The sequence below is a fragment of the Rhamphochromis longiceps genome, linkage group LG13, assembly GCF_057381845.1.
Source record: "Rhamphochromis longiceps isolate RC_006_pf linkage group LG13, R_longiceps_female_GT1.1, whole genome shotgun sequence".
Taxonomy (NCBI): Eukaryota; Metazoa; Chordata; class Actinopteri; order Cichliformes; family Cichlidae; genus Rhamphochromis; species Rhamphochromis longiceps.
The window spans coordinates 20,250,488-20,275,351 of NC_140569.1; the positions used below are offsets into that span (position 1 = coordinate 20,250,488).

The 24,864-nt window shown below is 37.8% G+C and overlaps 1 protein-coding gene across 1 annotated transcript in view; it reads right to left on the reverse strand.

Moving 5' to 3' along the window:
* Positions 1–24,864, reverse strand: part of khdrbs2 (KH domain containing, RNA binding, signal transduction associated 2) — a 76,073-nt gene that overhangs the window by 50,387 nt on the left and 822 nt on the right. Inside the window, exon 2 of the mRNA XM_085428373.1 lies at positions 9,894–10,021. Within this exon, the coding sequence (XP_085284499.1) occupies positions 9,894–10,021 (128 nt within the window). The remainder of the gene's footprint in view (positions 1–9,893; positions 10,022–24,864) is intronic.

The following is a 24,864-nucleotide window of genomic DNA, read 5'->3' on the forward strand; positions in this document are numbered from 1 at the left end:
ACCAGCAAGTCTATTCTGAATGGCTAAAAATTGAATTATGACTGAATTATGACAATACTCCAAAGAAAAGTGGTCCAAAACGCCTCCACAGCAATATGAGACTTAAGTCACTGTAAAAGCTTGGTTACAGTTCTTGTTGGTAAAATGAGTTATTATTTTAATGAGGGAAATTACTTATTCACATAGGGTCACAAAGATTTGGATAGGTTTTTCCCTTAGTAAAAGATAAGCTAATTTAAAGGCTTTATTTTAAATTTACTCGGGTTAATTTTGTTTAATAATAACATATCTGTGATGAACTGAAACATTTAAGTGTGACAAATATGCAAAAAACCTAAGGAAGAGGGAAAGAACAAAGACTAACAAGTTCACACAAACCCAGCTCCCTTCTCGCAAGTCTATAACAGCTCCATGGCTTTTAAATAAGAAATACAAGTTGTTCTCTGAAGCTTAGTTTAGAATAAAGTGTGGAGGTTTCTTAAAATGAGAATAACATCCAGTTCATTTAAAATTCACAGTGTATTGAAGTGAAAACAAGAGAAAGACAAGTTTTTACTACTAATTAAATGTTAACTATTTAACATTACAAAGCTTTTCTGGTCTTTTGCAGCTGAAATAAAAATTACCTTATAAATGATCTGTTACTAAAACTGTAGTTTTGTAGTATCATCAGTTAAACTGAAATAATTTGCAAACCACTGCATTCTGTTTTTATTCATATTTTACACAGTGTCACAACTTATTTGGAAATAAATGGGGTTGCATTTCCCTCTTCTTTAGTTTTGTTTGCATATTTGTCACACTTGAATGTTTCAGTTCATCACAGACATTTTACTTATTCAGCGTACTGAGAGCTTTACAAACCACACTCAAGATGAAACAAAACGAGAGCGCATGGTGAACACTTTCACTGTGTTTCACTGCACATTAACACAAATCTTCATACAAGGTTTGTGTTAATGACATTAATGCAACGTATTATGGAATCCAGGCCAACAACTAACTAATGGGATAATTAATCAGTAATAGCTTCTTGGACTAAAAACACTATTTGGTTGCATCCAGCAGACTTTAATTAGCATTAGCGACAACTTGCAGCCATGCTTGTGTCTATCAAATGAAACCAAAAGCAGTATTCACTGTCAGTTTTGCTTTAGTTTGGTATCGAATAACTTAGGCTCTTTAGCTGCTAATTGCCTGGCTGTGCTCACCAGCTGCATTCTAACTTTATCTGATGAGTGCTAACAGGCATCTAGCAAAGAATGGGTTTATCTGTGTTTTGTCACTAAAATATCCGCCTGGTGAAATAAACAGGAAAGATGAGAGCGTGAATCAGCAAAGTAAAACTGGGCTTTGAAAGCAAAAATGAGCTGACAGATACTAAAATGCTCTGTAGTGATGAAGGGGGGAAACAGTGTGAAGTTCTCTGTGAGCTCATTGATATGATTTGTTCTATTCTATTGATTAGACCATTGATTGAAAAGGCAACAGAGTTGTTTTCCAAACATTTATTAATTTTTATTGTTCGATTTGGAGCCAGAAGTGATATTGCAAGGGATGGATCTGAGGAATGGCACACACAGCCCAAAGCACACCTATTTTTAATACCTACTTTACTTTAAATGTGGCTATACTTTACAAATTAATGTCATCCTAAATAATTTCAAGCGACTGGTGACTGAGTATTATTAGAAAATTGTTTACCGAGGTCTCAAGTCAAGCGAGGATGAGGGCCATTTTTTCACAGACATCGATAGAAACTGGCTTCTTTTTGAAGCCCCCTGAATTTCCCCTGCTGGCTTTAAAGCTAATATTGAAGGCTGCATCTATCTTTTATACAGGCTGTGCCTTCTTGCAGATATCTATCCATTACAATTTGCATGAGATTCCTATAGTGCATTTCATTTTGAGATAATAGTGTCAATCAACAGCATACTGTGGATTTTTTTTTTTGCCATATCCAGATATTTCACTTGATTCTGTCACATTTCTAAAAACGAAGGCATTATGTAGGGGAGAGCGGGGTAAGTTGTCACACTGTTCATAACTCCAACACTAGAGGCTCTATCTCAAAAATGAAATAGCCACTTTGTGTGACTTCTTCTTCTATAGTCAACCTCCTGTTCACATGTGGTCAAGACTGCTCTAATCTGAGGTGAGCACATCTTTTTTATTTTTTTGACCTAAAAGGAAAAATAAATCACTTTAAATTTTCTTCAGTACAATTTTGTTAGGTATAGATGTTACAGATTATTATTTTACACAAAATAGAGGAGACATTAACGTGTCTTTTGATACTTCAGCTGATGTGCTATGTTGAGCTAACCCTGACATTTAGCCAAAATTAGCATAAATGTCAGTTTGGGGCAAGTTGTCTCATTAACTTTGGGGCAAGTCGTCACATGTGACAACTTGCCCCAGTACAAATAAATGCTCCAAAAAATTGTGATATTGTAATTCATTTGTATTTGTAATAAGGTTTTTGAAGAAAGGAAGGAGAGGCAGGAATTAAGGAAGGAAGGAAGAAAGTAAGATGGTTCGAAATTATCAACGAAAGACAGAGCGTGGCAGAACACCACCTGACATTATGTTAAAGGCAGTCAGGCAGGTAAAGATGCAGAACAAATCAATCACAAGTACAGCAAAGGATTTTGACATAAATTACCGCACTGCAATTACTGACAGCGGACTACCAACTCCAGAGGACATCCAGCCATATCCAAAAGCTGGCCGCCGAAAACCATCCAGCAAAGGAAGAAAACGATGCAAATCAGCAATTCTAACCGACACGCCAGTGAAGCAGCAACTAGAAAAAGAAAAGAATAAGGCTGAATCTAGCAAAAAGCTGTTTCAAAAGAGGGACGCGAGGGGGGAAAACATCTGGACCTATGAAGAACAACGCAGCTAAAAGAAGAAAAATAATTCAAGAGTCATCATCAGATGATGAAGAGTGCTTCTGCCTTGTCTGTGTGGAGCCATTTTCAAACAGTCGTCCAAAAGAGACCTGGGTAAAATGCGTGAAATGCAACAAATGGGCCCATGATGCTTGCACCTCAGGCCAGGCAATTTATGTGTGCCAGAATTGTGACTATGAAGTTGAGTCTGATTAATCAGAAATAGGGCATCTGTTTTGTTCAGAGGATAAACATGTTAAGTAAAGCAAGTTATTTGCAGCATTCCATTCAGTTATGATGGATTTATGTGCAAGCCAGAGAACATTTGAGTTTAAAGTTCAAACTAAAGTTTTCTTTCTACTTAATGTTTTGATTAAAATGTGTATTGGATTGAAATAATTGTTTTTTTCCAAATTCTCTTGGCATAATTGTTCAAATTTCCAGTTTTGGTTTGAATTTAACAATTAAAATCAATAATCATAATTAAGTATTTGTGTTCATATTTTAAGATAATCTAGTGTGACAACTTACCTGCCGATGGGGCAAATTGTCACAAGTGCACATTCTCCATTCAACAGTCTACAACTCCGTAATGAGATAAGATATGAAAATGTAATGAATACATCATATGTGCCCCAGACTTCCGTCTTTCATTTGGTGAAACATTTATTACGTTGTGATGTATGGTGCTCAGTAAAAGTTAGTCAGTGTGAAGAGTGTGACAACTTACCCCGCTCTCCCCTACTACCAGAAATGGACTGTTGTTAATATGGGAAGGCACAATCTTACAATTTTTTAAGTCTCACGAGCAGACATCACATCACACAGTCATCACATAAACACTAACTCGGTAGGATCCCGAGTTGGAATTGTGATTGTATCATATAAGTGCTTAATTTTAATTCACACCCTGTACTCCCTTGACTGTATTCAGTACTTATCTAAGGAAAACACCTTTCCCCGTGATAGGCCTTTCTTTAGGACATTGACATCTCTGGGCAGACAAAAATGGGATTTCTGTATGGGCAGCACTGCAGCCACAGCACTATTTAAAGGTCACAATAACAGACAGATAAGCTCAAAATTGTGGCATCCACAAGGACAAAATACAGTTTAATGTGTTTTGGGCTCTCCATTTACCTGCAGAGGAGATAGTTAACCTGCTGAGATAATAGTTTGAAAATACCGGGTTGAAATGTGTCCATTTTATTTAAGAAAAATCATTATTCTAATAAAAAGGGAACAACTATTTTTTAGATAATATTCTCGTATATTCAGTTTTGCAGAAATCCCTAGCTCTACACTCAAGGTAGCTGACAAGGTCAGCCAATTAAAAACCACTTCATACCCCAAGGTTAAGAGATGCTAATCAAACTGTCTCATTAAACAGCAGAGGATAAATTCTAGATGAATCTAAATGATAATGTCTTTGCTGATTATCTTAATCATATTCTTTTGCTGAGTAAATAGTAACCTTAGAGCAAAACTTCAAGACTTTGACGAGAACCCTGTGTAAGGTTCATTTGTTTACATACCAAAGAAAGGACAGATACAGATGAACTTCTTTCACCTGCTAACTGAACTCAACGCTGTTTCAAGGTCTCATGGTGTTTTTAGAGAAGATTAAAAATAGAAATGTTGATAAGGTCACTGAAGCAATGTCTCAAGGCCAAATTTCTTTTTTTTCACAGGCTGTATAACAAAACAAACAAACAAACAAAAAAATTGCTGTAGATTTTGCAGAAAACGTTGCAAAAAAACCCCACACGGGTAATTCATTATCTGATGGGTCAGTCTGCAACAGTACATAAGATAAAAGTAGAAAGGTGGTGTAGAAGCTGCAGTTTTACCAAGCTGAATTCATGTATTCCACACATGCTGCTGCACAATTTTATCAAGATTAAGACACTTTTACAAACACACTGTTTGCTGTAGCTGAAGTATTTGATCTCAATTATGAGGTTGGCTTACTATATTATATTATTTGAGCATTTCCATTGTAATTCCACAAATGTTGAACTTTATACACAGTAAAAATAATCTGCAAAGATACAGTAAAATGTGCTGTTTTAAAATGAAGGAATTTTCCATATTATTTTTTTTACTTATGTTTTTAAACCACACGTTGTTTTTTTTGCCATTTACAGAAATTTGCTGTTAAAAAACGGGTAATGTGCTGGAAGAAAATTATCAAAACATTTTCTGTTTTCTGTTTTTTCTTCTTTTTTTCCCCACAGTGTACTGATGAGCCAAAACATTATGAACAATCACAAGTGAAATTATCTCAGAAAAACAGTGCATTTCAAGATCTGAGATTCAAATGAACAGGCTTTGAGTCACTGTGTTTGATGCTGGTGAAATGCTTATGGTAATGGTTATTGTCAGACAAATGGGGCAGAGAATATTCAAAATGGCAAGGTTTGAGAGCAACACCTAGTCACAGCGGTGGGTACCTGGATAAAATAGTTTGGGGGCGTGGGGGGCAAACTATAGACAAGCACCCCAGTGTTGGCGGAGACGTGCAAGTGAAACAGTGATCTGCTCCAGTGCACAACTTTAATGATGTTGTGCTATCGCAGGTTAAGTATGCAGGATATTCGTCATGTTTTAGCTCATGAGTGTGGTTTAAGTGTGTGATAGTGAAACACAGATTAAAGTATGTTCTCAAGTGATCATTTTGTGCGGAGAAAGAAAGAGAACAGTGAAAAAATGATCTGCTTGTGTCAGAGGAAGATCTGTCCAGAGGTTCTAAATGACCTTTTTTTTTTGCTAATTTTAATGATGAAAAACAGTAAAAAACTGTACATTACCTCATTTTTTTTTATTAAAATGCCAAATTACAGTTATTTACTTACATTTCTGATCAGAAAAATTTGTTTTCTTGGTTCACTGTTATGATTTATTAATTTTTGACTTCTCGGAGAAGGCCAATGTTTGGGCATAAATATGTGATTCAGTCCAGTGAATTCAGCTGAAATAGTTTCTTTTTCCTTGTTTTTTTATGAAAGGTGGTCTAATAAATTTGTGCAGCACTGATGTGCAAATTGCAAACCATCTCTTATAAATGAAAACCATATCCCCGTACTATGCTGTGTCTGTATTGATTTGGCAGCATTCTTTGTATCTGCATACATTTGAAATGCAGTCAAGTGATACTGTATTAACAAGCAAGTATACTGTGTGGTCTATACTTGAGTCAATGACGTTATCTAGCATTATTATACACTTGTGTGACCCTGGATTGTCTTAACGTGACTTTAACACGACCATTATCACATCTATAGCACAGAAACATTAAACTAGACTACACTGCATACATGAATTAGACTAAACAGGACTTTTCATAGGCAGTATAGACAGTTAACAAGAGGAACAAATGATAAACTAAGAATATTTGAATCCTCACATTTTTATTAACAATACCGTGCATTTCCTGCTGTGACATGTTAAAAGTGAAAACCTGCAGCGTGTCTGTCAATGTGCCATTAGGAGTGATTTCATTAGCGCTGGTAGTTTTACTCACAATTACACGTGATCTTGTCAAATCTAAAACTACTCAGAAGGATTCTCTCATGCAATAATTTAATTACTTTGCATTTAATTAGTCTTCAGTAAGATGGAAGCTGTAACCAAGAATGAGCCCTGCCAGACTACTGAAATGAGAGAGAACAGTGTTTTGCACGGCCACCGGTGACAGAAAATCTGACTGGACGTTATTGAAGAGTTGATGTCACAAACACAGAAAATTCCAGTGTAATTAAACCAATTAGTTTGTGCATCTTGGCAGGGCCAGATGTTGTGAAAGTACAAAATCAAATATCGATCAGTGAACTGAGGACCAACATTCAGATCTGTGTGACACTGATGCAAAAACATTCATTTAACTAGGTTCCCCCCCCCCCCCCCCCCCCCCCCCTAAAAGTTCTGGATATTGTGCCCAATTTACCTCATGGCTCCAAGTTTTGCTCTGCTTTCTTTTTAGTTTGGCTCATTCACTTTGCAGGCCATGCACTTGATCAGAGAGTTGCTTAATATGCCAAATTATCATTAAATGAAAGTGCAGTGTTACCAAGATGTTTAAGATAGTGAGACTGCAGTCTTGCGGGGTGCTGACTGTGCAATCAGGTCACAGAAGCTGTTGTTGGACAACTGTTTTGTCCCTCTGGACTGCAGCTTTGCTTACTGTGCAGCATTGGCAAACTTGAGCTTCTCTATTGCACCTGTGAATTTCATGTTTAAAATGATGAAAACACTTTAAATGTATTTGTTATGTACCTCCGTGCTTCTCGGGTTTTCTTAACTGCAAGCTCCACTGATTTTCATTAACCATCTAATCAGGAGCAGACTCACACATGGGACTCAAAGTGAATGCAATTAATCAGCAGGTAGGATATAAAGCAGAACATGCGCTATCTACAGAAATTTAATTTTACCTCCAATTTTTACGTTTTCAAGAAGAAAATCGATGCTTCCGCAGAATCCATATGTCTGGCGTTATAAGAAAACCCACCAGCTGAACTGATGGATGCCTGTAGTGTGTGTCAGTGCTCTTCACACCCACCCAAAAGCTTAATATACACTAAATATAAATATAATATATTAAAAGCAGTTTGTGTGCTCTAAGTGAAACGATATTTTAACATTTACAGTGAGGATGCAATTTTGACCAATAAGACATCTTATATTTGGATAACAGATGTGGGGGAAAAAGAAGCACAAAAACACATTTCTTTGTCTTTTTTCCCCCCCAAGAAGCCAATTCAGTCACTATTTTTCATAGTGTTTAAATCAATTTAAATGAAGAGGTCCTGAACAAAGCTTAATTAGTTGCTTAATGCTGACCTGAGGAGGAAACAGCAAATTGATTTGTATGTAGAGTCCTGTGGGGCTCCTTGGACTAAAGCATTGCCTGTGCTCAGGACAGTTTTCAGATTTCCCTCTCCTCCCAGCACCATCTATTTTCTAGTCGTGTAACACTGTACGATGAAGTCTTGAATGTACAAAAACTGAAATATATCAAAGTAGAAGCAATAACTATATGATTTTGTCTCTGGGATAATGAAAAAATACGTCAAAGAAAGTATCTGAATTTTTTACAGAAAGACTTCTTAACAATTTGTCTCATTGGCTAAGTTAAAATGCACTAATCTTCCACTATTTTTGGCAAGATACTGAACGTGGTGAAAACCATTTGGGTATTCAGAAGGAGGTGGTTTTCAATGTAGGACTAGTATTTTTCAGGTACTGGGAGTAGGATGTGTTCCAATATGTGTCTCAGTTAAGTAGTGACACGCAGTCTTTTCCCTTCTGTGCACAAACTAGACCAAAAGAAAGGCACACATTTCCTGTCAGGAGAAACAAACTTACTTTTAAACATTATGGAAGATGTGAGCAGGTATGTTGATATGTAAAAATATGGTAGTGCTGACCTTTTCAAGAGGGTGGTTAGAGGAATGAAAGAGGAAGACTGTGTTCTAAAATCTCATTTTGATGAGGTAAACTAGGCTATAAATTGTACATCCATTTTTCTTTATCAATGTAGCTTAGTGGTAAAAGTGGAAGGAACCATCAGAGGATAGGTACACTGTGGCTAAAAAGGGATACACAGGTAGGCTGTGGTAATTTAAATGATGTTCAGTTGGTATTGAGGGGAACGAAGTGTGCCAAGAAAATATTCCCTACACAATTACACTGCCACCACCAGCCTGATCTATTGATGCAAGGCAGGATGGAGCCATGCCTTCATCTTGCTTATGCCAAATTCTGACCCTACTGTCCAAATGCTGTAGCAGAAATCAAGACTCATCAGACCAGGCAACATTTTTCCAATCTTCTGTTGTCAATTTTGGTCAGTCTGTGAGAACAGTAGCCTTGGTTTCATGTTTTTAGCTGAAAAGAGTGTCACCCAGTGTGGTCTTCTGCTGCTGTAGCCCATCTGATTCAAGGTTACACGTGATACTGTTACTGCTTTCCTATCTCAAAGCAGTCTGGCCATTCTCCTCTGACTTCAACATTATATTTTCACACAGAAAACTTCCTCTGACTTTTCTGATCATTCTCCGTAAACCCTAGAGACGGTTGTGTGGTGAAAATCCCAGCAGATCAGCAGTTTATGAAATACTGGCCCCAGCCGTCTAGCACAAACAGCCATGCCACCTCCAAAATCACTTAAATCACCTTTCTTCTACATTCTGGTGCTGAGAATGAACTTGAGCAGGTCGTCTTGACCGTGTCTACAAATCTAAATGCACTGAACAGCTGCTATCCGATTGGCTAGTTAGATATGTGTTACAGAAAAGTTAAACAAGTGTGCTTAACAAAAATCACGTTTCTCTAAATTAAATAAAACATATAATAATACATATTATTATACACATAATACAACATCTTAATGTCAGCTAGACACAGAGATGTTATGACAAGGGAAAAAAAGACAGGAAAGTACAGCGTGAGTATGAAGTGTATTAAAGGCTTTTTCATGAATGTCTGAACTCAAGGGCAGTGGAGCTTTCCATGACTGCAGTGGCAGTACAGCCTTTTGCTGCTCCTCAAGCAGCTGTGTGTTGCTTAGCTGCCTGACGGAGCAGCCTCATTAGACCACGTTTCAGACTTTGTCAGTACTGACGTTGCATAACTCAGACACAGAGCAGTGTCATGGAGTGATTTATGGTTACTGTTCCTCACTGTACCCTTGGGTGCTTTAGTCTGCTGAAAACTTTGGTTTTTGGCGACTACATCAAAATAAACAGACAGCATCCGGTGACTTTCTAATAGCCAGTTTGAGGCTCATGGGGATTTTAGTGTAGAAGTAGGAGTTGTGAACAGGTGAAGCCGACCTGGAGGGGAGACTAAAATGCTGCTAAAATGACTGAAAAAATATAACACATACTCTGTTCTTCTTGCACTTCCATCACAGTTTAATTGTTCGGATCACTTGCACATTTCCGAAAAAAATAAAAAATAAAATGTAGGACCCTGTAGAGCTGTTATGTCTCTTACCTTTGGATACTGTTGGACAGGAATGAGAACTCTTTCGGAGAGCTTGATGTTTTTATTGCTGATAATGTCTAGGTATTTCTTGGTGTCACCATCTTTTCTTAATTCATCACCTTCGTACTTTTCAATCTCTGCGGAGAAACAAAATAAGTAAAAAACAACAATAGATGAGATAATAATGAGTTTGTTATGTAACTGAAAAAGCATCAGCCAATAAGCAACTGCAGAATCACAACAAAACAGCGTCATTTTAGACCAGGAACCATTAGCAGAAATTTAACTCACACACTGAATATTTTGCTGACTATTTCTTATGTCAGCTGTAAATATGCTCACGTTGCAAACTTAATAACAAAAGATAATCCCGCTGACTCCTGATATGTCCTTTCACATCAGGCCCTGCAATCTCATGATCCAGTAATTCCAATCAAAATAACAATAGAGCCAGTCACACTCAGCTCGCACTACCTCACTTCATTACGAACTGAGCTCTTGCGGGCTGTCAGGAGTCTCTCCAACGCAGCACAGCACTTGTGCAGATGTTGGCTTAAACATATAAAACGTTAGATATTAGCGGGTAAAAGCCATTTGGGGCGGTTAAGATAAGATCTGTAAAGTAAGATATTAGGATCCTATTTGCAGATCATTGGTTTCAATCAAACTGCACTGTTTCTCCTTATAAATTTGCAAGGTAGGCAAATCTTGTGCAAATTGACCCAAAAGTCATTTTGTGCATCCCCAGCCTTATTGCAATAAGATGAAAGATGAAAGGTGGATATTAGGTGCCCAGTTCAGCATACTATATCAGCTTGACAGGAGTGGAAAGACTCCCTGAACAATGATATCTTTGGACAATTTTTTACAACACCTGAGCTGCAAGGCTAAAAAGGCATTTAGAAATGAAGCTGTTTGTTGTGCCTACACCCTGCTTTGTCACTAATTATCAATCATTGTAAGTTGTTGCATCACAGAAACTCATAGATGTGACTACTCCTGAGTTTATATATAGAAATTCAGGAGTTTGTTTAGAAGGGAGTATTGAACCGTTCAAAACAAATATGTACGATTTTAAATTTAAATTGATCGACTAAATTGACTTAAAAAAAAACCTAAATGTCTCAATTCGACCATGTGAACATTCAAAGCTTTAGCTCAATGTTCCGGGTCTTTTAGAGAGTTAGCTTTTGCAGTTTTATGAAGTGAAGTTGATTTTCTTCACTACTGTCTGTGAAATCACATAGACGAAAATTCAACAGCCTGAAATGAACCAATTTCTTCCCACTCGACACAATCTCTGATTGTGCCTGATTGTCCGAGGAAGATCGTTTAAATTGGATCATGTTGTCTCTTTTTTGCAGTTTCTCTGAGATGACTCTCACCAGAGCTGCAGAACCGTCTGGGAAAAAAATGGAGTTCATGAAAAGTGAGCGCAAGCAAATGAGAGGGTGCCTTTTTAGCTTTTTAGATGATTAAATATGCTTAATTACAAAAAAGTAAAAAAATAAGGTTTTGTTCATCGCTTCTAAAAGACTTTCTTCTATTACACAAAACCTTATATTTTTATCAGATCACTTCCACTTGTATCAAAAATATGCAAAACCATATTTTTCAATGTAGCCCAGAGCGGCAGTGACAGAAAGGACAGCTTTATGTAAACCAAGCAAACACTGAGCAACACTCACCCAGACCTTCATTACCTGCCACTGAAAGCAGACTGCACCTAATGCTGCTTGTGGAGAGCACAGGTAAACAAGACCCCTCCAACCTTTTATTTCCCTCAACATAGCTGATTCACCCCTCCTTATGTGACACTTGACACCAGACAAGTGTCCCCAGATAAGAGGAGCTAACATAATACGCCTTTGTAAAAATAACATTTTGCCAAAGGAGATAAACCAAATGCAGCTCAACACACTTTTATATTTTGAATTACTTTGGCTTTTCATACAGTGGAAAAACAAATAGTAAAGCGCTAAAAATGAAAATGAAGCATGCTATCTGAGGAAGCTAGTCTGTTTTTAATTACGCTAGCCATGGGGATGTCACAGTCAATCAGTTGATTGTAAAATGTACAAACTTGTGATCCTTTAACTTTTTCTCTATTGGCATTATCAAAAAACAAACAAAAAAAAACCCCAAACCCATATCTACTGTCGTTCATTGTTTATTCATGGATTTCTAGCAATTGTTAGCATGCTGGTGGTTAAAATTAAAATATAACTGTCACGGTTCTGGGTCATGTTGACCCAGCTTTCTGTTTTCCATGATTTGGTGTTTTTCTAGATTATGATTTATGATTTGATTAATCAGTGATACTGTTTTGATTATGATTATTATTTAGTAGGCTTTGGTCAGTGTCAAGTCTGTCTCTCTCTGTCTAGTCCGTGTCTTAGTAAAGTGTGTTTTGTTTCCTGTTTTACTTTGAAGGTTCTTGTTCCTGTCTGATGTCAGTGTTCCGGCTTTGCTCTCCCTGTCTCGTTAGGTCTTATTTCTCCCAGCTGTGTTCCCCTTCTGTCTCTAATTGTGTGGATGCTTTAAGCATCCACACTATTGAGTTCCTCTTGGGACTTCCGTACACTTTTTGGCACTTAACTACTTCCGCAATTTTCAGCCGATTTTCACCGTTCAAATTTTAAACTATTCTGCTATTTCTGCTAATGTGTGCTATGTCTTTTGGTATTTTTCACTATTATACTTTTTAAAATATTAAGCTTAATTTGTCCCATTGAAATGAATGGGAAACTTCTGCAATTCTGCTAAAATTTGCTTGTTTCTGAAACTTAACTACTTCCTCATATTTTCACGTAGAACAAGCATTCAAACTTTAAAATGTTCACAAATTATTGGGCTATTCATGTGTGATTCAGCTTTTTCAAATCTTTTACCGTTTTACTTTTATGCCTCTTAAAGTTTTGAGTTGCACAATTGTGATTTTTCACAAAATACATGCGTTGTTATGGTTGCTATGCTCTTGGCTTCCAGTGTGCCACTGAAGCTTTTGCAGTCTTCTCTTCATGTCCGAACAACTGTTTGCTACTTGCTCAATTTTCACTCAACTTCCACAAATTATACATCAAAACGTAGGTATTTTTGCTGGCTTTCAGGAAATGTCACTATCATTGTTGTGGGATTTATAGAATTTTGGCAAATCTCCTCAGACCAACACAAACTCTCAAAACTCTGCATAGAAAGTCAATGGAGAGCTTGTTCAAAATCATCGCTGGATTTCTGTAATGAGAGGCATATTTGAATCGTCATATCTCCTTAACGAAGCGACTTTAAGACATGAGGCTTGTCCCGGTATATCTTCAGACACTCCTGACGCTCATAATTCAAGAATTTCTTTCTCACCTATTACCGTTCTGAAATGAGTTGGACTTGTTTGAGGGTAGGAAATTCGTCCGTCGCACAGATTTCTTCAGATTTTAAACTCTGGAAATGAACCACTTTTTTCTCTCGTCATAACTTTTTGTTGGATTTCCACAGAGACCTGAAAATTTCCATGACTGTTCACCAAAGCCTGCTGTCTCTTACGGTGAAAGAATGATATCAATGCTCCAAATAGATTTCGAGTTACAAAGCGTTGTTTGAGGGCAAGTCAAGGCAGTTTTTGCTTCACTCTACTCAGTTATGGTGCATTACAAGTCAAATATCTTTAATAATTCATATTTTAATGATAAATTGTTAACACTGGAAGATTCCCCCATCTCTTCTGAACAAAACGGTGTAAGAATGACCGCTCTAGCCCCTACGGTTAGGAAATTATGGTCATTTGTTTGAGGGGAGTCGTCACTATGAGAAATAGACTGCAATAATCCTGTGCCTCTCTGTGCTGCCTGTGTAAACAGATGCACCTGTTTTGGCGGGAAAACGTAAACAGCCACTCTGATTGGTGGATTCAAATTCAGCAGCTCCCAGGCTGACCTAGAAACTTACTTCTCTCTCCCTGTGTGTGTGTGTGTGTGTGTGTGTGTGTGTGTGTGTGTGTGTGTGTGTGTGTGTGTGTGTGTGTGTGTGTGTGTGCGTGTGAGAGAGAGAGAGAGAGAGAGAAAGGCTTTTAATGGGATGATCTCATTCTAAGATTCAAATTCAATATATTTAGACTGGTTGACTGAATTGGATCTTGTGTGTGTGTCTCTCTGTGCATGTGTGTTTCCTTCTGTGTACATATTTCTGATTGTGTGGCTGTTATATATTTTTTTTGCTGATTTTTTTCATTTAACAAGTATATTTGAGGGACTCTCAGCATGTTCAGCATTTTTTCAGCTGTCCATTTTGCTTTTCCAATTTTTCTGTTTAACTTATTACTATTGTGCTAAATCAAACTATTTCTGCTATTTTATAAGATTTGTGCTTAATATACTATTTCTGCTTTTAATAGGATTTGTGCTTAATATAGTATTTCTGCTTTTTATAGGATTTGTGCTTAATATACTATTTCTGCTTTTTATAGGATTTGTGCTTAATATAGTATTTCTGCTAAATGTAGTATTTATGCTTAATCATACTATTTCTATATATTTCTGCCAGGCAGCCAATCCTCTGTGCGAACTCAGACACATATCACATATCAGGGCCTGCACGGCTTCCCAGCCAGCCAATCATGTCTGAGGTCTTCCGTTTCCTCTCTCGTCATATCTCAGCGACGGTTGTACAAAGAGCAATGAAAATCGCAGTCAAAGTACACCAAAGTCCGCTGATTCACCCAGCACAAGAAATATGCCTCTAGTCCACCTAGTTTTTGAGTTACACAACGTTTTGTAACTCCAAAAAACGGCGTTTTTCGCCTCTCACCGTGATCTAATTCTGACTCCTCATCACCCTGTTTTTCAAGATGGCTCCTCTCTTTCCCAGTGGCGCAGTTGGTAATGACACGGGTCTGCAAGCCAAAGATCGTGGGTTCGATTCCACCTTGGTCAACATGTTTTTTTCCCTACAAATTAATACACTGTCACAGACCAGTAATTCATATTCATCATTTATTACAATTCTGCAAACTGTTATGATTTTACTAGCTTTTCTAATATGGACCTCACATTCTTAACACTCCATGGCACAAATACTCTTCCCTTTAGGCTCTGTGTATGTGTGTGTGTATCAATATTTCTCCCATTTTAAAGTATTACTCCTCTATAATTGTATTTCTGTTAAATCAAAGTACTTTTACTACATCTTAGTACTTCTGCTCAATCATAGTATTTCTGCTAAATCATAGTATTTCTGCTACTTTTTGGTACTTGTGCTAAATACAGTATTTCTGCTAAATCATACTATTTCTACTATATTATATTTTTCTTTCTAAATATAGCATTTCTGCTATATAATTGTATTTATGCTATGTTATAATATTTGTGCTAAACCAGAGTATTTGTGCTGAAACATAGTATTTCTGCCAAATGATAGTATTTCTGTCAAATTATAGTATTTGTGCTAAAACATAGTATTAATTTAAAATTACAATATTCATAGTTCATCACAGTGTCTCTGGTAAATCACAATATTTCTGCTAAGTTCTGCTATGCTATTGTATTTCTGCCAAGTATTATGTTTCCTCTAAGATATTGCAGTTCTGCTAAGTTATTACATTTTAGCAAACTTCTTTTGCTTCTGCAAAGTTTTTACAATTTCTGCAACTTTTCAGCTTTTTCAGCTAGTTTTTGCAGACAGCTTCAGCTTAAAGCATCCACACTGCATTTTCGCAGGAAATGCAAATTTTTCTAGTTCCTTGATGACTCCCTCAGTGTATTTAAGCCCAGTGTGTCTTTGTGTCAGTGTTGTGTCGTTAACGTCTGTTCACCCTCGCTTCCTCTGTGTGTTCTGTTTGCCAGCCTGCCAACCTGTCTAGTTATTCTGTTCACCCAGTTTAGTTAGTGTTTTTCCTGTTCAGTTTCATACCTGCAATAAAGCTGTGTGCTTTGAGTTACTTCCGCCTCCGTGAGTCCTGCGTTTTGGGTCCTCTCTTCCTGCCTGCCTACACACAGACATGACAATAACCTGCTGTTTTAGCCAGTCAGACATTTAGTTTAAATACCTCTGTGCCTAATAGATTTTAAACAATGTTTTGTTTCCTTCGATTAACAAAGCCTTTTAGTGGAGCAACCTCAGAGATGAGGTTCGGGTCAGTGGATGGGTGAACAAAACATTTTTTTGATAACAGATGGAAGTTGACTTTGTGTTTTACCTTAGGGACTTTTTTAAAAGTATCATTTACTTTCTGCTGGGTAGGCAAGCATTATTTGCCACTCTGTTAGTCATTTTAAAGGAGGCAGATGTAGAACATCATAAATTTCCTCTTGTACTCTGTGCCGAGTTGTGCCCTGTAACTGCCTGAAACACGATCTGTTCATAGTTCATCTGCAAAATATCCATTTGAGAGCTATTTGTTGTTACGGTCAAATCGACTCATTTTATTTTGAGAGATAAACAAAAATATTGGGATCAAAATGACCCCAGTTGGTGTCACCATACAAACATAACAAAAATACTGTTTTCTGGAAATTATATAAAATGACATTTATTGAATCAGAGAATAATTAAAAAAATCATTTAAAGACTAATGTGGATTGCACTAAAATGATAACAATCAGGCTATTTTTCAGATGCTTTAAGAAGAAATCTGTTAACATTTTATTGTGATGGTTGTTTCTTACAGTAGTTTGGTAGCACTTGTGTTTTGCTGTTGGGATGAGGATTGATGGGATAGACACTTATTCTGGTCTGCAAACTGCAGGTGAACCAAAGAGGCAATTGCATATAAAGGAAAAGGAAAGAGAATAAACAGGCTTGCAATCTATAAATCCCGAGACACACTCGCACTGATATCATCTTTGTCAAAATAGCAGGAAGCAAAAGGAGACTAAAGATCAGAGAAGCAAGAATGTGCTTTGAAGGTCACTGGTTACTGTCTGCACACTGGACAGAAAAAAAATCTCATTTGGGGAGCTAAATGAGTAAAAGCCTCTCAGTGACTATTGTGGTGCTCTTGATCTTCTTTGTTGCACTGCCCAAACTGCTTCAGCAGAGCTTCTCAGCAGCCACGGCTGAAAAAAATGTTGGTTTTACTGGGCAGCTAGCACATATATGTGTGCAACTGTACAAGTTGAGAGACAGAGTTTTGCTGAGAAAAAAGAAAATATGCCCAGTCAGCCTGCCGTAGCTTAAAGTTAAATACATCTGCTGTATGTGACAACAGAGAGCATCAACAGAGACTGAGAAACAGCTTGAAGTTTATTTATCTTGGACACTATAAAGATGTCATGCAAACCTGTCTTCACAAATAAATCACCTAGTTTGTATTTGAAATTCGGATGTCAGGTTTAGCTGTATGTTTTTTTTCTCCCAGCAACTTGTTGCTCTAAGTAAACCATCTGCACCACAAGAAAACTTGATAGACAATCCTAACTTAATCTTGTTTCCAAGCAAAGTAAAAATATCCCGTTTCCCATTAGCAGTTCAGTGACAGCAGAAGAAGGAGAATTGAAGGCATCATTTGATGCCCGACTATTTTTCCTCACATTGTAGCTTTACTGCACTAATTCTCAACCTGGGGAAAGCGTAACCCAGAGGGCACATTAAAAAGATTAGCTCAACTAATTTAAAAAAAGGGAAATTACAAATTAATTTAAGAATTTAATGGGCCTGAACAGGTTTAAGCAGAAAACAGCTAATTACAAGTGATGTGTAAGCAGTTCTCATAGACTGCAGACTTGACATAAATAGCAAACATTAAAAAAATATCTGTAAAATAGATTATTAGAGTTTTAAAAGTAATGGAAAAATTATTTTTTTTAAAGTAACCAAGATACCAAGTCTCTGGACTGTTTCACTGGTTTCCAGTTATTGTTGTTGCCATACAGGCTATTTTTTGATTATGCAGTTTGTTCTACTGCTGACTAGCAGCCATTGTTTTTTTTTTAAAAAAAAGGTGTGTCTAAGATATAATTATATCCAGGTCTAAGATGATTTTGGTGAGATTACACTGTGCTTATTTCTCTGATTTTCTGTTGATGTTGTGTGAATCTGATGTGAATAAAGAAAAACGTAAATCCAGAGAAAACAGATGTATGGTGGTAAAATGAGTCACCATAATGAATCCATCCATCTTCTTCGGTTTATCCGGGGCCGGGTTGCGGGGGCAGCAGCATAAGAAGAGAAGCCCAGACCTCTCTCTCCCCACCCACCTCCTCCAGCTTGTCTGGGGGAACACCAAGGCATTCTCAGGCCAGCCTACCCCGTGTCCTGCCTCAGGACCCAGAACCTGCTACCTTATTGTAGTGGAGGGTTTGTGTGTCCCAGGAATCCAGGGGGCTATGTTATCCAGGGGCTTTTGCCCTCTGGTAGGGTCTTCCATGGCAAATTGGTCCTGGGTGAGGGACCGGACAAAGAGCGATTCAGAAGACCCCTATGAGGAGAACATCAAGGGAACAGTTCACCCTGCCCAGGTTACCAGGGCTCCACCCTGGGTGCCTGGGTGAAAGCGTCTAGAGGCCAGGCCTTAGTCCATGGGGCCGGCCAGGCACAGCGCAAAAAAGGGACATGGGGCCATCCTCCTGCAGGCCCACCACCTGCAGGAGACGCAGTAGAGGTCAGGTGCACTGCATGCTGGGCGGCGGCCAGGAACAGAGGCCCTGGTGGACTGATCCCCAGCTACCAAGACAAAATGAATCCAATCAAAATTATATCCGTCCACTTCTGCAGGTCTGATCAACTTCAATTCAGCACAGATTAAATACATGATGTATATCAAGACATCCAACGCAGAGCAAGCTCAGGATGTCCTGGAATCTGACATGTGCTTTGTATAGACAAACAATACACTCAGTAAGCATCCTCCTCTTTTCACTCTGCTCTTTTTTTATTTTGCAAAGCTGGTTGAAAGACTTCAGACCTTGAATAATCTGCAGACTGATTGATGAGTATTAAAAAAAAACTGCAGACAAAAAATTGCTAGACGACATATTCAGACTCCCTCAGTTGTACAAGGTTTGTATGTTTGCGGTTGTATTTTCACTTTGCAAGGATTCAAGGTCTTTCTGTACTTTACAGATGTGCAGAATTCATCTGCTGATTTGTTTTAAGTTTCCCTTAATCCCTAAAATCTGTTGGAAAAGTCAATTAAGGTAAGATTAGAGACTCGCTGACTGATATTAAAATTCTCAAAAATCTTTGATTTACACAGTGGTGAACCAGTCAGTGCTGAACTGAGTGATTATTAATCAGAATCAGAATCAGAATACTTTATTGATCCCTGGGGGAAATTATTTTTTGTTACAGTGCTCCATTTTAAACCAACATTAAGACAAGACAGACAATACGCTAACTAAGAATAGTACAATATATACATATATATACATACATTACTTTATGTGCTTTAGTGCATTGTGGGCATTGTTGAGCGCTCCCATTAGTTAGACAGCTAAATTATTCACTGATTTCTTTTAGCCACTGAATAGTATATCTAGAATAATGACTTCACAATGGAAAAAATAAATCAGTGCAATTACTCTCCAATAAGTGATTGCTTGTTCACATCAAATACAGAAAGACGAAGCAGTAGTGCTTCGCCTGGCCAGAGTGGACCTAGTAGGGGGAATGAACAGCAAGACATGCAATTAGCTTTGGCTCTTTTTCACAGTTTTGACCGATGAATATTAAAATGTTGGAAATGTGCTCCTCTGTTTGGCCACATGCTGTTTATGTGTTTTCAGCCGAGCTGCACTTAGGCAAATGTAGCACTTGGCAGACTGTTTAAGTTGTAAATTTTTAGTGTAAGCATTATATTTTCAGAATGTGTGATGAAAGTGGAACGAGCAATTACTAATCATACCATTTACATATGAAAAGCAAGGAAATGTGCATTTTAAACTCATCTCATGACATGATTACAATGACAAGATAGAAACAATCGTTTTGATGGAAGATTTTTCTGGTACTGTTGCACATTTGCAGGGGTGGGCACTCTGACTTTTTTTGGGGTTACATTTTTCTCTGTCTCCTACTGCCTTATTTGTAAGTTCCCTGTGATATGTGAACATTCAAGACACACAGTAATATAATCTGTTATCTAATATCTATTGTCTGAGTGCTGCGGCTTTGGCTCATTTCTGTTGCTCAAGATGCTAGTGACCTTGGAATTTAATCTTATTCGACCCATGCACTCATTGTAAGTCACTCTTGATAAGGGTGTCGGCTAAATACTGAAAAATGTAATTTCAATGTCTCACCCGCCCCTGAAATGTAATTTTTATGTCCTTTTGATAGGTCATAACACATGGGGTGCTGCTTATGTGTCACAGCGAGGTGGGTCACTGCTGGATACTGAGCACGCTGTAATGGATGTGCTGAAAATGTAAGCAACCATTTATAAACGAGAGAGAAAGATAAGTGAAAATCAATTCTTAGTGTTCACAGATATAATGGCTCTCTGTGGCAAACATCAGAATGTGAGGTATACAGTGAAAAGTTTAAGGCACCTCGGATGTTTAGCTTCTTCTCATCCATTCTCTGTAAGGAGGAACTCCGACTGGTCCCAAATTCTGCAGCATGACAATGAGCTCAAACATCCCGCCTGAATCATAAAAACACTATCTTCAGCAACAAGAGGAACAGGAAGAACAGCATGATGTGGTATTCCCCAAGGAGATGCTGAGATTGACTAAATGTGCAGAAAAACTGTGGTAAGTTTTCAAAAGTGTCTTGAACATTCTAAAAGCCATCTGTGTACCAAACAGAACTGATGCCTTACAAATCGGTGTGTAAGGTACAAAGCAAATAAAGGATATACAGGCACAGGTGTAATTTTTAAAGAGTGGGTTTTATTCTAATCCAAAGAAAAAGTAATCACAGAAATAAATAAAAACTGAAATAGACCCATAATAGAGGTAAACTAAGCAGAACTTTACTCCATAACACTGCTTAACTTAACAAAACCTTATCTTAACAAACAACTCAAGATATACATTAGTGGACTAAACCATTAAAATGCAAAGGGAGAAAGCAACGAGACAATAACTAAATTGGTTGGTTGGTTCAGTCCATTTGGTTGGCCAGCAACACCCTCAACCTCTTCCTTAGCTCAAACCAGGAAGGACTGCGGAAGCAGGCAGGTAAATCACAAAGGCAATAGTAATTAATAAGTAATTAATGCAGCTTCTATAAATCAGTGACAAAACAATGCAAACCCAAAGTATGCATCATTTAGAATAGTGTAGTGCCATAAAGTGCATCGGAACAAATTAATCTCCTTCCTCTTTCGGCTATTCCCTTTGCTGCCACAGCAGATCACACTATCCCCTGCATCCTCTTCTGTCACACCAACCTTCTGCATTCATTAGATCCATGAACCTCCTCTATGGTCTTCCTCTTCTTCTGCCTGGCAGTTCCATATTCAACATCAACGGTCCAGTAACCTCCTGAGACACAGTCCACTCATTTATGTCTTCTGTAATGTACATTGGTCTATATCTTTTGACATATTTGAGCTACCCTACTAAGTTCTGATGTCCCCAATCGAGGACATCCTGGCCTTTGCAATGATATCCCATGTTTTTGAGTGGTCCTTTTAGCTCCAAAGAGGCAGGAAACACAAAAAAAGTTAAACTGAAGGATAATTTTTTCCCTCGTTTCTCATATGTCCTCTATCCCTCCTCCGCACATGTCCAAACCATCTCACTGTTGCTTCTCATGCTTTTTTCCCCCAAACGCTCAACCTGAGCTGTCCCTCTGATGTACTCATTTCTAATCCTGCCCGTCCTGGACTCTCGCAGTCAAAATCTCAGCATGTACCATCTCCAGCTCCACCTCCCGTCTTTCTCTTAGTCCCACCGTCTATGAACCATAAATCACAGCATAGGTCTCACTACCACCTTGTAAACAAATTCAGCAACTTAATTAAACCAAAGAAACTAAGTGGTTGTCATGTAGCTCTAGAGACTGCAAATTTACTTAAATGTGGGAATGTTGTGGGAGACTGAAACCATAACTCTGTTTGATTTATGCGTGTGTGGAGAGTGGAAGAATATTACCACATTATTAATTTAACTGTGTGTTTGTGGTTGTGTACAATCACCACAGGTTGTTTTTTCCACCAAAAGAATTAATAAAGTTTTGTATTTCCTGCTGATTTTTTTATTGCTTAATACTATTTAATCACAGTTTTATAAAAAGCATACTCATTGAAACGAGAAATTTATAAGCGTCTGTGTGCGTTCTGAAGAGTGCTTATACCACTGCAATATGTACTCTAAGTGTATTCTTAACTATGCAAAAAGAAAGCTCATGTATTGAAGAAGATTTTTGAAGCATTATCTTGATAATCAAACTTAAACACAAGTCCAGAAAGTGCAGGAGAGGAATCAGTGGAAACCTTGAGTGCTCATATACTAATAGCAGTAACTAAATGTAAGGAGAAAATGAACAGACTGAGAAGAAAAGTTCTTCAAGATGCAGATTAAAGTGTATTTTGATCCCAAACTATGCTAATGTCTAAAATTGCACTTGGCATGGTGTTGGGCCTCCTCCATATCTATATTCCGATTTGATTCAGAGAAGTCTACATCCTTCAAATTTCATGCAGATTTTATTTGCATTGTCACTCTCGCTAGCAGCACTTGTATTTGAGATAATATATACCCTTTTACAATGCTTAGTGAAAATGTAAACTATCTTGACATGGAGAAATGCCTCTTTCAGAAATGGAATGACAGAGTAGTGCACACATTTAGTTTTTTTTCTTAACAGACAGTTTTCTTGTCTGTCTCCCTGTCTGCTTTGCTTGCTGCCTTATTAGAAATCCCACCGGTTTTCATGGCAAGACGAGGCTCCATGGCATGTAGGCAAGCCTTACAAAGAAAACCACTGGGATCTATTAAAGGCTTGCCTTTCTTTACACTGACATGAGCCCACGTTCAGACTAACTACACAGTTCTTTAGGCTGAGGAAACTTAAAGTGCAAAACTTGAAAGAAGTGACTCTTATCTGTCAGTCTGAGGAATCATTAACCTCATGCAGCAATGTCCAAGAAAAAAAATCTTCATTTGAGATTGTGGAGCAAAGTTGTAGCAGTTTCAAAATACTCTACATACAGTTTTGATTGTATAATATACCAATATATTCATACATTCTGTCTAACAACCCTTGCTGCTTCATAAGAGGAAGCTTAGTTTCAGCTCGACAAGAGAATTATCCCCACCCACCCGTAGTTTACAGCCGCGGACTGGAGCTTTGTTCCAAAGAGTTTTAAATCAGCTCAAAGAGAGACAAACGGTTTTAGAAGCAACATAACATAAACACAAACAGTAAATAATTCGTTTCATAAATATGGAGATGCTAACTGTGACCATGGTTAATCCATGTTATGCTGTCGATTGTGCATGATGTTAATAACACAGGATTACATGCTTTGATATTCAGTGATAAATAGCTGCGAATCTGTAAATCTGTAAACGCAGTTTATCTTGCTGTCCACTGATACCCATAGACTGACAACACAAGATAACAAGTCTGTGCTGAACATTTTTTCACATGCTGCCCACGGCTGATTGTTTTGGACATTGCAAGACTGACTGAACTGACAGTTTATTATACTGATTGGCCACTTTTGTGTTTGATGAATACAGAGAGGTTTCTGTTTACTGACTTTGCCAACAGCATTCTTCTCAGACAAATGCATTGCAATGTATTATATACTTCTTTTTTTTTTACAGTATTGTACTCTAATATTGAAGACTGTACTGTATTGTTAATTATGGGGCATTGTAGTGTGTGTATTTGTTGTGAACTGTTGAAACTGCTCTGAGAAAAAAGTCAGTAAAAAAAAACAAAAACATAGGTATCCTCGTGTAACATGCTAATTGCAGTTCATAGTGGTGGATGGCATTCTTTGATTGCATCCTGACTGTGTGAGTTAGGCTTGAGTACATATGGCAAAGTGTACTGTGTGACAGATGATCCCATCTGGATCCCAGTTAGCGACAAGAATGGGAGTGTCAGGTGTCTCATCAACACATTTCAACAGGAAAGCTCAAGGGGTCGAACAGCAGATCGCGCACACACCCCGTCCAGCAGCTAATTAACACAAAGTGTGACTTTACATTTTTAAACAAACATGTCAGAACCCAAAATTAGCATACACGCATGATCTAATAAATTAGTTAAATCAACTGCCTTCAGAATCACCAACATTTTTAGCACACAGGAAAACCAGTAGAAAGCATTTCACTGAGTGTTTTACAGTCATGTAACATATGACAGCATTTTATGTTTAATTTTGTCATTTTATGGCTGATATATTGTTTTGTACAGGAATACGTTCCTGGTAAGTCCACACAGGTTAATCCATTCACATTTATGATAATCATTCAGCCTTTCACTCCAGTAGCACGTCACTCAAACCTTTATCCAAGCTTTTATAGCACTGCACATCAACCAGACTTGTGCAATTACAGGAAGAGAGACCACGCAGTCTACGAGAAAATGCAAAAGTTGCATCTCTGGGCTGAATGAGCTGAGCTGAGTTTTTGTGTTTGCTTTGAGGTGACACACTTCCTATCAGAAGTGACACATTCTCAGCATGTGAATGAGATGAAGGCTACAAAGTACTTTAAATGCTGCAGGCTGATTGCGGCACTCTGTTGACATACAGTAACATTATTCTGGAGGAAAGGCTTTACAGCATGTTTCACTGACATTTTCTGTTCTCCATTACCTTGATGGCATTTATCCTGTAAGAGGAGGTGTGCATCTATCAATTTTCGTTCAGTCAGAAATCTATGACTCATGATGCAATAATTACAAACACTTTGATTTTAGCCTCCAAGGTTTAGCTCACGTGGAATAATTAAAATATTAGAGAGGTGATATTTGGCTTGATAAATGACCACACAATTCACATATTTAACAGAAAAAATACTGGCTGGCAGCACACAGTATAACAGGATTAAGAGCACGTTTACCTTAATACAGTACTATGATTGTT